The sequence below is a fragment of the Selaginella moellendorffii genome, unplaced genomic scaffold, assembly GCF_000143415.4.
Source record: "Selaginella moellendorffii unplaced genomic scaffold, v1.0 SELMOscaffold_17, whole genome shotgun sequence".
NCBI lineage: Eukaryota > Viridiplantae > Streptophyta > Lycopodiopsida > Selaginellales > Selaginellaceae > Selaginella > Selaginella moellendorffii.
In genome coordinates, this window is record NW_003314278.1 from 599,109 (window position 1) to 613,809 (window position 14,701).

General features: G+C 42.2%; 1 protein-coding gene across 1 annotated transcript; it reads left to right on the top strand.

The window, feature by feature from the left end:
- The first annotated feature begins 11,795 nt into the window (after nucleotides 1–11,795).
- On the top strand, nucleotides 11,796–13,618 carry LOC9640181. Its single transcript, XM_024676473.1, has 5 exons — nucleotides 11,796–12,102; nucleotides 12,157–12,368; nucleotides 12,420–12,453; nucleotides 12,510–13,225; nucleotides 13,283–13,618. The coding sequence occupies exons 1-5, from the start codon at nucleotides 11,829–11,831 to the stop codon at nucleotides 13,562–13,564; spliced, it is 1,518 nt and encodes a 505-aa protein (XP_024532241.1). The 5' UTR covers nucleotides 11,796–11,828; the 3' UTR covers nucleotides 13,565–13,618.
- The last annotated feature ends 1,083 nt before the right edge of the window (nucleotides 13,619–14,701 follow it).

Sequence of the window (14,701 nt, forward strand, 5' to 3'; positions counted from 1 at the left end):
CAAAAATCAATAAATGAAATAATTAAAAAGGTAATAAATGATCTACTGCAAGCACTTTCTAGTGAATGTAGAATTGTGTCTAATAATTATCTTATTCAATATATATTAGTAACTCGTTGGAAACCATTGAATTATTTAGAAAATATAAATATAGTTTTCAGATATTTTGAAAATTGTGATATTACTTTGACTACTTTAAGTGCTGGTTTCTCTGATCATATTTTATATAAAGGTAAATTTTTACAATCCCCAAATCGTATGAATATACTATATATCAAAATGAATTGTAAACTTGCATTTGTTTCTGGAAAAACTAATTTATGGGAATCTCCAAATAATGAATATTTTGGAGAGTGTTTTTTAGATTTGCAAAATTATGGAAATTTAGTGTTATATAATTCTAAACGAAATGTATTATGGTCTCCCAATACGTATTGTTATGATAAACCAAACTGTTTAAACTGGTAAGCTACTTGACAACATATCCAAGCAGAGCTTGGTGGGCATTAGATTATTCTAAACATATTGGCTGCTTAAGCTAGAATTGTCTTACTGAATAGAAAATAATTTGCTCTTCAAAATGCCATAATATTTACAAGAATTGAAGAATCCGTCCTCTTCATTCCTCTTGACCTTCAGAACTAGCAGCCAAGGGGGACATGACTAGAAATCATGTGGGCTTGCCTGCGCAGGTTCGAATCCAACCTTGATTTTCTTCATTTTCTTTTAATCACCTTACTTTGTTTACGCAATTTGGACGAGTAAAACACACAAAAGTAAAGAAACCAAAGTAACTAGTCCACATTGTTCTCAGTTTCTTCATAAACACTTTGTCGTTCCCCCTGGCGTCCTCCATCAGATCATCCCGCCCCTCGTCTTTGGTCTCCTCGCTATCTTCCTGGATCTCATGCTTGATTATCACTTTCCTCCCCACCAAGTTCGTCTCCACCACCGCTGCCTCTTGTATCCTCGTCATGCCGCTCGACGTTCCTCCTCCTCCTCCCCCTCCTCCCGCTGCCACCGTCTTCTTTCTCTTGGCTCGCAGCACCGCTGTGGATGCCGGCCTTGAATTTCCTCCTCCTCTTGACTGTCCCCATGACGTCCTCCAGGCACTGGAACCGAGAATGTGTTAAGAACCACCGAGAGGACCACCTGATCCGGCACGGTTGTTCATGGATGCTCCTTTGCCTGAACCAGATACCCATTCCGGGCATACACCAGGATCAGGGTGTTGCATGCTTCAACAGTCATCAAATTGTCTAACGCTGTACGGCCTCCCCCACCATGCCGTGGGGCATCAAGTTGGCGGCCTTGATAAACTGGGCAAGAAGACGCTGGCAGCGATGGAATCCGAGGCTGGGACGCTCTGGGCTGCTTCTCGTGTATGCAATGAGCAGCAGGCTCCACCCCAGCGCCTTTTTGTGTGGCATCCAGTTTCTCGCTCCCACCACCTTGCCATAGCGGGCATAGGCCGCCATCATCTGATCCACCACCACGACTTGGCTCGAGGGAGAGATGATAACATCTGCCTGGCGTCCTCCAAATGCACATAGGCCTCGAAGATCACCCGGAGGGGCTTTCATGGCAGAAAATCCTCATAGCGCTAAACGATTTTCAATCACATCAACTGTTGATGATATATTTAAAAGAGCAATGCCCATATTTTGAAGAGATGATTTTCATGACTCACAAAAGCGCCTTCCCCTCCCAATTCCTCATATGGAGCTCCATGATAATTAACACTTTCTCAAAATCAAGTTAATTCCTCAGTGTCCAAGAGCGTTTGCAAAGCTGTCATATAATGCCCATGTTATGATCTGGCACAAAAATATAGAGATTTAATCTTCCTAAACTATGCTACATTTCCTTTTAAGGTTCCTCCCACCCAACCACCCCTGAACTACCTCAAAAACTCCATTGTGCCATTGCTTAATATGCCCATGAACCTCCCTTTGACCAACGTTGATTACATGGTCAAAGGTGGCGTTTAACAATTCTTCCTGCCCCCCCCCCCCCCCCCCCCCCCCCCCCAGACAACAAAGTCTTCAATGTGCCCTCCACCAATTTGCTTGCTGGGTGCACTAAACTCTCCCCATTGCTACTGGAATGGACATTCAATCTTCACTGCTATTAACCACAGCCGTGTGCTCGGGACTCTTGTACTTGTCATTGCTCAAAACCTGAAAGAAAACATTAACTTTGACTAGTCAGTCAACATTAGTAAACGAGACGCTGACCTGGGTCTGGTCACCCAGATTGACCACGAACGAGTACAGTATGGGCTTCACGGAGTACCACTTGTCATTGTGCATCACCTGGAGACCCTCGATGTGATATTGGAGAAGCAGCGTGATCGATCCGGGGTCCAAGTGTGGGGCAATTCCCAGCACCAGATCGGGCTCGGGGCAAGCGGGATAGAAGTTGAGAACCATGACTTGTGAGCAGCCATGGGACAATCCTGGACTATGGCAGAGTGTGGAACACTACTCCGCGATGCTGATGAGACTATTGGAGCTGGGATCTTGACAGTGACCGTTTAACATGTCCCAGCATCATCTTTCCCTTCCCGGGCCCCCGGACCAAATGCTCCGGATTGCTGCCATCGCTAAACTTGTCATTGCTGTTGTGCTCCACCATCTCCTCCTTGACATGCCTCCTCTTGAGATGGAGGTTGAGCTTGTACTCGTAGAAGTAGCACTTGTCACAACCTTTGTAAGGGCACGCGAATGGTCGACCGCCACCAATTGCTGCTGCTGCTGCTGCTGCTGGTTAGAGAAAAGCTGGGAAGGGACTTGACATACACTCGTTCTCTTCTGAACAACAGACACAGTCCAAGAAGTATCCAAAGAATTCTGGGATGTACAAACGGCAAGACACAAGTGACAAGACAACAACGACGATGGCGACGATGGCTTACCTTCTTCTCTGAAGGAAACAGAAGGGAGGAAAAAATCTGCTGGCATCAAGTCTTCATTGTTTTTGCAAGCACGGTGCAAGTTTTAGGGGCATTTCCCTCAACCAGTGCAACGTCTAACTTGCTTAAGGTGCTTGATGAAGTGCAAGATGGACTTGAGATGGAGTCCGAGATGGACCCGAGATGGACCCGAGATGGAACCAAGATCGAGTTCGAGATGGACCTGAGATCGAGTCTGAGATGGATTTGAGATGGAGTCTAAGGTCGAGTCTGAGATGGACCTGAGAAAGAGACTGAGACCAAGATCGAGACCGAATCAGAGACTGAGTTCGAGATTGAGACTGAGTCCGAGTTCAAGTCTGAGTCTGAGCCTAAGTCCGAGTTCGAATCCGAGTCCAATGGTGAAAGCCCAAAGTGTTTGTCTCCTAAACCCTAGGGGGTTTGATGAGCTCCAAAAGTATAGTAAGGGGGAGGACTTTAATGGAGCCAATTTAGCCAAGGAAGGTTATACTCATGTATTAAGTGATGATATAATCACTAAGGAATCCAAGGCTAAAGTAAATATAGATAAACAAGTGTAGTTTGGTGAAGTGTTCAAGAGCCAGCATTAGCTCCCCTAAGAGATTAAATGGTTGATGCTCCTAATCCAAGTGTGGGTGGTATTATCTATTTGGATATTTAGCATGGCTCATCAGAACCTCTATAACCACATGGCTAAAGCACCCAAAGGCAGAAGGTGGGGGAGAGTACCCACGAAGCTTATGTAGGACCACTGTGTTTTGAAATGTCATCCCAAAGTTTTAGACTGTGGAAAGGAAGAAAAGTAGTCCTTTTGTGTTATGATCACATGGTGAAGAAGTCCTAAAGGTTAATGGGACTTAATGGTCGGGCCTTTAAGCCTTGACCTAGTGGTAGTGTCGGCAAGCGTGGTAGTGGATAGGGAGTTGATGGGAACTAAAAAATTGATATTGGGGAAGGGTGTTCTCCATATCTTTCAACATTTTAAAGATGCTAAAGTGTGGTCATGGGATGATCACTTATGGATAGTGTTTGGGAAATATGTATGTGATGTAGGTGGTCTTTGACCACCGATATAACAATGGTGTAATGGGTTGATATCTTGGTGGTATTTTTGGGTGTCAGTCATGGGATTAGACACATGGAGTACTTAGAACAAGTATAAAGGCTAGATGGTATAGATGTCATTTATGGGGCTAGCATGTTTTAAATCAAGAATAGGACATATGGAGGTGGTGAGCGAGACTCTTCTAAGTGGTCAAAAGTATGGTTAAATGATTAAAGTAAAATGGAAAATTTAGTCGCTTACATGATACACTAGTGTTCCTTGTGGGAAGGTGGTTATGGATGTAAACAGCCATGTTAATAGCTTCATTCTAAAAAGAGTTGGATCATGATAAAGTGCAAATTAATCAAATACCTTTGTTTAACAAACTTAAAATTCAAGCAAGAGTTAGAAACATATGCTAGAAAACTCTAAAGTATTGAAGCAATTGAGCTTTATAACAAAAACAAAATGATTCAAAAATCTCTAGAATTGTTCAAAAAAATCTGGGAGTGAGTTATATAATAATAGCATTAGGAGTTTGTTGATCCAAGCCAACACTTCAAATTGCCATTGTAGTGCCTAAGTTATCTTTTAAATATCACATGTTAACCAAAACTACATAAAAACATATATATGGATGAGCATGGTTTACACCATATAGTATATTTATGCATGTTCAACTAGTGTTTTAAAGGATTATTGAAATTTGGTATTGCTTTTACATAAGGACAATTTTAACTCTACACGAAGTAAGATCCCAGCTGCAGGGACAACTTTTCTTCAACCATTTCTGTAAGAGTTAGAGCTTCTCTTCAAAGAAGGTGTAGAAGTCATATATTGTTTTCCAGGAGGTTTTGAGTATTGCCAATTATGCTAAATCAAAGAGTTATTTATGTGATTCTTGAATTCAATCATTTTGCATAATACAAGATTCTCAAGATGTCAAATAGTGATAAAATTAGATATAGGAGATGCCATTAGGAGACAATTAATGTTATTATTTTATTTAAATTCATAGAGCCACATAAAAGGATTGAAAGAATGGTGTTTGAAAAATTAAAACTATAGAGCTTGATGGTTTACAAGTCCATCTAAAAGAAGTACAATAAAATAAAGGGATTCAAGGAAAGTCATTACTATTGAAACTAAAAACACATATTTATAACTATATATTTTTCTTACTATTTTTGTAACTTGTTTTTGCAGACTCTATATTTTAGAAGCATGCATTATGGAACCAATACATACTCTTGCAATTAACAACTGCAAGAAAATCAATAAAGTGGTTTTTAGAGTCATGACTAAAATTAAAACAAAGGTGAGGATGATGATTATTCATTGACCATTTTAACAAGATGATATAACGTTAACCACCATAAAATCCTTTTCTTGGCTCATGAAAATGAATAAGGTTTTCTTTTAATGGTATACTTTATATGTGATATTGGTTGGAGATGCCTTGATAGAATAGTTGAGGCTCATATTAAATATTATGACCATCTTCTATAAGCCAGAGATTGACATTTGAGACCATGTGGACAATTAAAGCTATTAAATGGCAATTCATATATGTCTATATTAGAATAATATTTAGGATAAAATCTCACTGACAACATCTTTATTTATGAAGAGCATATAGTGCTAAAAGTGAGTTCCAGGTTTTGTATGAAATCCCCACTAATTGAAAATAACATGGTTGAAACATCATAAGAGGTGTGAACTAATTTTTGGTATGATTTTTACTTAACTTTTTTTTTCTACAGATCATTCTTCAAAAGTATAAATTTGCTAAAGATCAAAGAAACTAATAAGTTACTACCACTAGAAAGTCTGAAGAAGATCTTAGGATCTTACTTTGTTACATTATAAATAACATAAAAATTGTGCCCTTACAATTTATAGCTTTGTTGTGGAAAAAAAAAAGGGATCCTTAGCTTATGTTTACAAAAAACTAAAATCATTGTTAGCCATTTAATACCAATGATTACAAAATGTAGAGTTATGTTCGGTTTGGAGGGAACTCATAGAAAAAAAAAATGGCCCCATCTTTGATGCCAACACAAATGCAATTTGAATAATCTAAGTATGTTAAACTATATAGTTTTTATTATGTTTTTGGTTTGCTTAGAGTAGTGTAGAATATACTTGGATATTCTAGGATATTCTACTATCTAATGATTGTTATTCACTTAGATTAATCTTGTATTTATAATTTTATAGATATAACTATAATTTATAAACTTTTCTAAATACTTCCCTGTATATTCTAGTTTATTTAATGGTTGATATGTAATAAGATTAATCTTTATAAACTTCCAGTTAATCAATTATATTATTAAATAATAAGCAATACTATTAAGCAAACCAAATGTTGCTGCATGCAACATGCAGCAAATTATTATAATTTTACTTATCAGAAAATTTATATTATTGAGACTTATTTAATAGCAAAGTAGTATAAGAATTCTAATTACAATGTTTAAGGCACTTTTTTCTGTTTTTTTTTCTTAAATATCACGTTTTTAGAGGTAGGCTAGAGGTAGATAAATACACTATATGACATATTTTAACTCTTGATTTTATGCATTCTGATCATATATACAATCTTCCTATTGGGAGTTTGCTGAGGGAAGTTTATATTCTCCCTCACTATAATACTTTTTGGTGGTGTTTTTATATAGTTTTAGATATGGTTTCACATCAATTTCCAGAAGTATTTTCCAAAAACAGCAATATAAATTTTAGTTGAGGACATAGTAGAACTTTAAGGAAGGCTTGCCATATTGTGGAGGTTACATTAATGCAAACTATATAGATAAAATTGTTGGAGAGCATTGATAATGTTCCAAAAACTTCATACTTGAAAGATCCATCCTGTAATTCTTAGTGAATAATATTAAGTTTTTGTTTACTTACATAGGCAAACAAACACTTTCAAGGATGGATGAGTTAAAGACATTGCCGTTTGATATTGGATAATATAGGCTTATAATAAACTGGGTAGATTAGATGGTCGGCTGTGACATGAATAATTTGATCAAACTATAATCTATATGAATAATTATATAGCATATAAACTCTAGAAAACTATTTGGATAACAATGTTTCAGTGAAAAATAATTTATTTGAAAAACTATACACTATCTAGGCTATAAGAAAATTATGTGAAAAAGCCATATGAAAATGAAAGAATGTATTAGTGCACTAGAGTAAAAATAACCATATAAAATTTATACATAATGCTAAAATTATATTAAAAAAAACAATACCAAAAGGATAACCGGCACACTAGGTGGGAAAAGCCGTGTTTGATCGCTTCGTGGAGTCTGGACAGTGGCTCCAGTGACTTGGCTTGTTACATCCTCATGGTCAAGCTCTATTGCAGTGCAGGCCTGTGGAAGGAGCAATCGCTCGTTTTGCAAACCATGGCAGCCAAGTTTGGCATTTCCTGGATTGTCAATGGACAAGCAAACAGGTGGCATTGTAGTGGCTACACTCAATCCTCTTGAGTAGTGACCAAAGGGATCGGCACTGCAGCGTGGGAGTAGAGAGAAGATCGAGGTATAGTTTCAAGAGATCGTGAAAAGATCTTTACATATACTTCCAGCACAGCTATAAAAAATTGGAAAACCTGAAAACACCGACATTTCTCAAGTGTTTATCGTTGGCTGAGCACCTAAGTGATCTCTTGCGTGCGTTCCACGCATTGAGCGCATCCTGGGGACTTGGTGACTTGACGACCAACAAGAGTCTTGAGCATGCTATCGTAGAACCTCTTTTGCCCCCTGGCAAGCTCCGCTTCACCGCCAAGGGTAGGCATCTTGTTATACCCTTGTACCGTCCTGCAAGTCTGTCAATACCAAAGCGCTTGGAAACGCAGCTCTTACCTGATGAAGAAGCGGCCAACCGGGTGAAGACCATTGGGGATTCTCATCTTGATCTTAGCGAAGTCCTTCTTCCACGTTTCGAAGTTGTTCTGTAATTCGGTGCGGGTGAAGCTTGGAGTGAATTTCTTCGGATTCACCTCCATCTTTTCTTCCGGGAACTCTGCGCACACGACCACAAATAGCTAGACGGGCAGCCGTTTTTGCAGTCATTTACCTTGCAAGCTGGCCTGATCAACCTGATGGTTCTCCACCCAAACGAAACCATCTATTTCCAGGATTCCGTAATACCAGTCATCCTTGTCACCGGCCTAGAAGACGATATGTCAGCGCTCATGATCCAAGTGACTAACTATTCTTACCATGGTGGTAACTGGCGGTCTGTAGCTCTTCGGACGCGCTGCTGTCTCCAGGAGTTCCTGTATGGCGTACATAGCTGGCTGGTAGAGATTCTCGACGCCCGCGTGCGTTTGAAATCCAGCGTCACCTTGAGCCGCAGGCCACGAAGCGTGTAGCGTTTAGTGTATACGTAGTGCCTCGGAGAAGAATTGCTCGCAGACTGAGGTTTTATCAGCAGGTCATCTGTTGAAGAGTCCAAAGACTCTCAGAGTTGGGAAGGTTTTGCGCGTCAACCTGGGTCGCCTGTCTTCCTTGTCAGCCTCATACTGGAGCACAAAGTCCGCTTTTTTGTCAGATGGCGATGACGGGGCTCCTTTTCAAGTTCGCGGGGCCTTGTAAAGCGGCCAAGGTTCCGTAGCATCCTGTCCAGTATCGGTGCGACCTGCATCTCTCCTTTGCAATCACCTTGGAACGCAGTCGAGTAGGCCACATCGTTGGCGATGAGCTTGTTGACGCAATGAAGAGCCAGACATCTCCACGGCAGCAAACCTATCGTATGAGGGCATCTGATGCTTGCATAGAGAAGAAATGATTTTAACTTTTTTACCGTGATCTTCATGACTAATGGAGGGGAATATAAAAGTGTTCGACAAGATGAAATTCCGGGGCTCTTTTGGACTGTGCTCAGGATATGTGGAGAGCAGAAGGGACAGGTAGTGCTAGAGGTCCTACCTGAATTGGAGAACCATATGGAAGTGGCCGATGCTCCAATGCTTGCTACTTGCTTGAGTAGCAGCTGGAGAATAGGCTTCGGGACTTTCCAAGCTGGAAGTTCTGGAGAGAAGCATGGCTATCCACCACTCATTTAAGTTTTTATAAAGTGTGCAAATTATTAATTTTTTCCTTGACAGTTTACTAGGGGGGAGTGTATCACATAATTGTTTCCCTGAAATCACATTCAAATACTTATCAATCAGTTCTTTCAAACATTCTCTTCTGCTAGTAATATTCTGTTGATATTGAAATCCAAGTAATTCACAAACCTATATCTTGGAATCGAAGTGTTCGGTTTTGAAATATAAATAAGTTCTATAGCACATTTGTATAAGTCAACTCAATTAGAATGCCTTTGAGCTGCTATCTTAGAGCCGAGAGAAGTTCCGCTTTATTTTCAGTCTTGTCTTGGCAAATTTTACCATAGAGCATTAGCCAATATAAAACCTTTCAAGAACCCTAATTTCTGGCAATGGCGGCAACTGGAGGCGCGTGGCGGAAATCCGTGGCGCCATCGAATGCTCGGAATGGATTCCTGGAAGCACGATCGAGATTGAATGCGGGCACATTCCGGCAACAGCAGCAGCAGCGAGGATTTCAAGTGATAACGGCAGCTACACGACTGTTCACAGAGAGCGGAAGCCGATGGTGAAATTGCGTGGTATAGGGTTCTTGCCTCCTGATTTTCTTGTTTCCTCGCTGCTGGCCCAATCTCAACATTGTCTTGTATCCCGATCCCAAGCTCCGCGCGAGGAACATCCGCATCAATTCCTTTGATGATAACCTCAAGAAGCTTGTCGATGAGATGCTGGACGTGATGTACAGGTATGTTCTTCGCGAATTTCATCGCTGCCAAACGCTGGCATGCTTTGTTTTCTTGTCTTCTTTTCTTTTTTGCCAGGACAGATGGAGTAGGCTTGTCCGCTCCACAGGTAGGCGTCAATGAACATCCGCATCAATTCCTTCAATGATAATGTCAAGAAGCTTATGCTGGACGTGACGTACAGGTATGTTCCTTGCGAATTTCATCACTGTCCAACGTTGGCATGCCTTGTCTTTCTTTTCGTTTTCGCCAGGACAGATGGAGTAGCCTTGTCCACTCCACAAGTATGTGTCAATGCCAAGCTCATGGTCTTTACTCCCGAGGGCGAAAGAGGCAAAGGCAAAGGGTACGTTTTCGTGAATCCAATGATTGTCAAGTTTGGGAAACAGCAAGAAGCTGATACTCTAGAAGGATGCCTACCTTTTTATGGCGCTCAAGCCGATGTCTAGGTACTATTCCTTTGTACATAGAGATTCTCTTTTATAGCTTGCGTCTTTGTTTCCAGAGACCGATATCAATCCAAGTTGAAAGCTCAAGACATCAATGGGAAGAAATTTGGTACCGCCTTCAGGGGCTGGACTGCTCGAATTTTCCAACATGGAGGTAATGTCTCCTTTGTTTTTTTTCTGTGCAAACATCAAGGTGGCCATGGTATTTGTTCGCACAGGGTGTCCTTTACATCGACCAGATGACTCCAAAATCACTGAACTCAATTGGACAAAAACTTTTGGTAAGAGATTCCATAGTTGTATGTGCCCTCATGTCGGCTTTGTTTGCAGAATCTGGAAGAGGAAGAGGTCTGCGACGCCTCGTCCCAATGCGGTTAAAGACAATCTGTTAAGTTTGATTCCGCTCATCTCCTGCGAAGATGCTTGGTTCGATTACGCGCTCCGTTTTCAACTTACCGGAAACTTCAGCTGACGAAGAACAATAAGCCTAAAAGCGAATCCAACCGAGCGGTGAGTGCCTTGCTTTTATTTCCATCGTAGAAGATGGCTAGAAGCTGAACCTTTTCTCCTTTTCTTTTCTTGTGTGATATTTTTTCAGAGTTTCAGAGTTGACGATCCCGCGCCACACGAACTACCATCTGAAAGCAATATGGCCAACCTTCATATCATCCTGGTTAACGCTGAGAAGAGAATCAGAGCACTGACTGCCTCCAAAACTACATCGGTGAAAAAGGCCAGAAGAAGTGTGAAGAAGAAACATGGCCAGCTAAGTGAAGCTCCGTTGGGCGGGCCTTTTGTGTTGCCTCTCCTGAGGAGCCCAAGGAGGAGCTCTTGTTTTCCTGAATTTCCTGAAGTTCTTTCATACCCGACAACGGTTTATAGCAGCAAGGCTGACGCAATGCAGTTCCGAGGAAGAGTTGTGGCCATCACGGGTTGATAGATGGAGGTTTAGCAGTCCAGATGAAGACCTTTCTATTGGCTCGAGCACTTCAGCAGATTTCGGTCAGATTACCGGTCAGAATTCGGTCTTAAGGAGAGAGAGTTTGGAAGTCCCATCTCTAGGAACTTTGGGACAACTTCGTTATTCTCCAGGTGCTTTAATTCAAGCAAGATACTCGAGCAACGTTGCGGCAGAAAGAAATTGCAGCGCTCCGGGCGAGGAAGTGGTCCGAGTCTTCCGGACGGAGGCGCGAAAATGAGGATATGTCCGGGAAAGCAGGTGTATCAACACAGGGAAGGCCGAGTTGCGACTCAGGAATTCAAACGCAACAACAGAGGTGGCGGCGAAAGTTCCGAAAGACCAGCGTCCGGAATCGGGAGAAGCAACTAGACGACGGCCAGGATGTTGAGATCGGCGTGGAAGGCTAGCAGGCAAAGTAAACAGTGTGGGCGCTAACCTCGTGTTTTTGCAAAAACTTGCAGGAGGATACGTGCGGGATTGAAGTTTCCGCAGTTGCCAAGTAAGACTTAGCACTCTATAAAATCCTCTTTTTGATAAGGAGTTGCGGTCATGTTTTCAAGCTATCCTTTTATTCTTCTCTTCGCTCTTGATCTTCGACATTGTGAGGCTTTTTCCAGTATGGGCACTCGTGTCGCAGATGATAGATGCTATCTCGTAGCACACTATACGAGCGTGTGGTCGTACCTGTGGCCTCACATCTCGCATTCTTTGGACGTCGGGAGTGTGAACTTGGATTGGAGGGCGAGATTTTCTCTGTTTATGCTCTGGATCGTGAGGTCTGTCTCTCAACCGCTGAAGCACTTTGGAAGATGGGTGGAGAAGGCAATTAACCTTTGTGCATCCAATGGAGGAATTCTCAGGACCTTGTATACTCTTTCGATGGATCCACAAGGTAACTAGAATTGATTTCACGGTGTTGACTTTTGATTGTGTGCTGTTCCTCCAGCGCTTGTTGATCCTTCCGAGGATTCGGAGAGCTACCTAACTTTCAACGGCCACATGGAACCAAGAATCAGCCTCCTCCAAGCCCCTTCGTCTCAGCGTCTGTGTCTTTCATGTCCAGACTCCAAAGCGGTAGCAGATGTTTGTGCTATGGCGTCTAAGGTTGCGTATGAGAACCCGAAGTTCATCGAATTTGTCGTGAATCAGAATTGGAAGGTAAGTCCAAGCCTTGCACAACCTCTGACTCCATCAGCTTCTCCTTTGCAGATGCATCTACTAGGAACTTACAACTGTTGGAACGGTAAGAGGTTGCTATCCAGTTTCATCTGACGTTGCCCTCACCCTTTCATGCTACAGAGTTTCAGAAAGAAAACTCGACTCAAGCATTCATCTTCGCGGACCGGGAAACTGATGCCGGAGCCATCGTTCTTGCCTTCCGGGGAACGGAAGCCTTCAATGCATACGACTGGTGCACAGACTTGGATTTCTCCTGGTACGAGCTCCCCCAGCTCGGCCGTGTCCATCTCGGATTCCTCGAAGCACTGGGCTTGGGCGACAGGAACAGGATGCAAAGCTTCCAGAGGTTGAAGCAGAACATCTACGAGAACTCGAGGACTCCGTTGCCACAGACTCCAACATCTGGATTACCCGACTTTGTCCTCAGCGATGAGACGAAGCTGCTCGCATACGACCACATCAGTGCGGAGCTCGTCACCATCCTCCGGAAACACAGAAACGCAAAGCTCTACATCACCGGTCACAGCCTCGGCGGCGCTCTGGCGACGCTCTTCACCGCCATGCTCTTCTGCAACCGGGAAGAGAATCGAGTCTTTTACAGCACCGAGGACGACGTTGCCAGGAGGCTCGCGGCGCTCTATACGTTTGGCCAGCCCCGCGTTGGGGACAAGAGCTTTGCGTCCTTCATGGACACCAGCTTAAACAAGCCAACCATGAGGTACTTTAGAGTTGTCTACAATAACGACATGGTAGCTCGAGTTCCCTTCGACAACTCTTTGTTTGGCTTCAAGCATTTCGGGAATTGCTGCTACTTCACTTACAACTACACCCTCCAGGTAGTTTACTTCGAGACACTGCTCTCTGTGTAGGATCCATATTAACGTTCTGCACAGATCCTTCCAGACGAGCCATTTCCCAATTTCTTCTCCCCGGTTTACATGGTGCTGTCCCGGCTTTACGCGCTGTTCGAGCTCGTCCAGAGCTTCTTCATGAGCTATAGATATGGCGGGGAGTTTAGCGAGACGAGGTTGTCCACTGTGGCAAGGATTGCAGGCTTGCTCGTGCCTGGGATCGCCGGCCACAGCTTGGTGAATTACATCAACTGCGTCAGGCTGGGGCCCGACCATCTCGATCCGGCGTGCCTGCAAAACATGGAGTGGGATAAATCCCAGTAAGCATCGCAACTTCGTACATGTCAAATAAAACTTACACATTGTCATTCAGAAAATATAAAAAATGAACACAATTACATTGCCTTCAAAACTGAATGCACAATGGAATTCTCTGTATGGAGACAGGGCTATTACTGGTGAAAATGCAAGCATGGAATGAAACTATGCAATTTATCCTTACCACCCAGAAAGGAACCATAGACAAAGCATTGATGATTGAATCTATCCACCTCGAGTATGAGTTCCACAAAAGATGGTGGCATGACTGTGTGGCTTGTTGCAATCAGATGTCCTCTATTTCTTTAACTACAGCTCTAACTCTACAATATCTTTCCACTCCAAATTGCCACTTGTGCCTGGAGTGCTTCCAAGTTGAAAATGTTGTTGATGCTGTTGAACAACATTAATTCAAACATTCAATCCCATGGTTTTCAGAGAAGTGGATTGAATAGTGAACATTAGCCATGCCATCTAAACCCAAGCTTCCAAGAGGCATGTGGTAATACATTGGTAAAAGTTTTGATATTTTAAACAAATATAGTACTCAAGTCTAGGCTATGTAAGGCTATGACATGAATAAATTATAATCTATATGAATAATTATATAGCATATAAACTCTAGAAAACTATTTGGATAACAATGTCTCAGTGAAAAATAATTTATTTGGAAAACTATACACTAAAAATTATGTGAAAAATCCATATGAAAATGAAAATTTATACATAAGGCTAAAAATATATTAAAAAAACAATACCAAAAGGATAGCCGCACACCAAATTTGCAAGTGGGAAAAGCCGTGTTTGATCGCTTCGTGGAGTCTGGACAGTGGCTCCAGTGACATGCTCATGGTCAAGCTCTATTGCCTGTGGAAGAAGTTATTGCTCGTTTTGCAAACCATGGCAGCCAAGTTTGGCATTTCCTGGATTGTCAATGGACAAGCAAACAGGTGGCATTGTAGTGGCTACACTCGGCAGTGCAGCGTGGGAGTAGAGAGAAGATCGAGGTATAGTTTCAAGAGATTGCGAAAAGATCTTTACATATACTTCCAGCACAGCTATAAAAAATTGGAAAACCTGAAAACACCGACATTTCTCAAGTGTTTATCGTTGGCTGAGCACCTAAGTGATCTCTTGCGTGCG

Coding starts and splice junctions, on each gene's coding strand:
- LOC9640181 (XM_024676473.1), top strand. CDS start 11,829: ATGGGCACTCGTGTCGCAGATGATAGATGCTATCTCGTAGCACACTAT. Junction 12,103..12,156: donor TCTTTCGATGGATCCACAAG/GTAACTAGAATT, acceptor CTGTTCCTCCAG/CGCTTGTTGATCCTTCCGAG. Junction 13,226..13,282: donor CTTACAACTACACCCTCCAG/GTAGTTTACTTC, acceptor CGTTCTGCACAG/ATCCTTCCAGACGAGCCATT.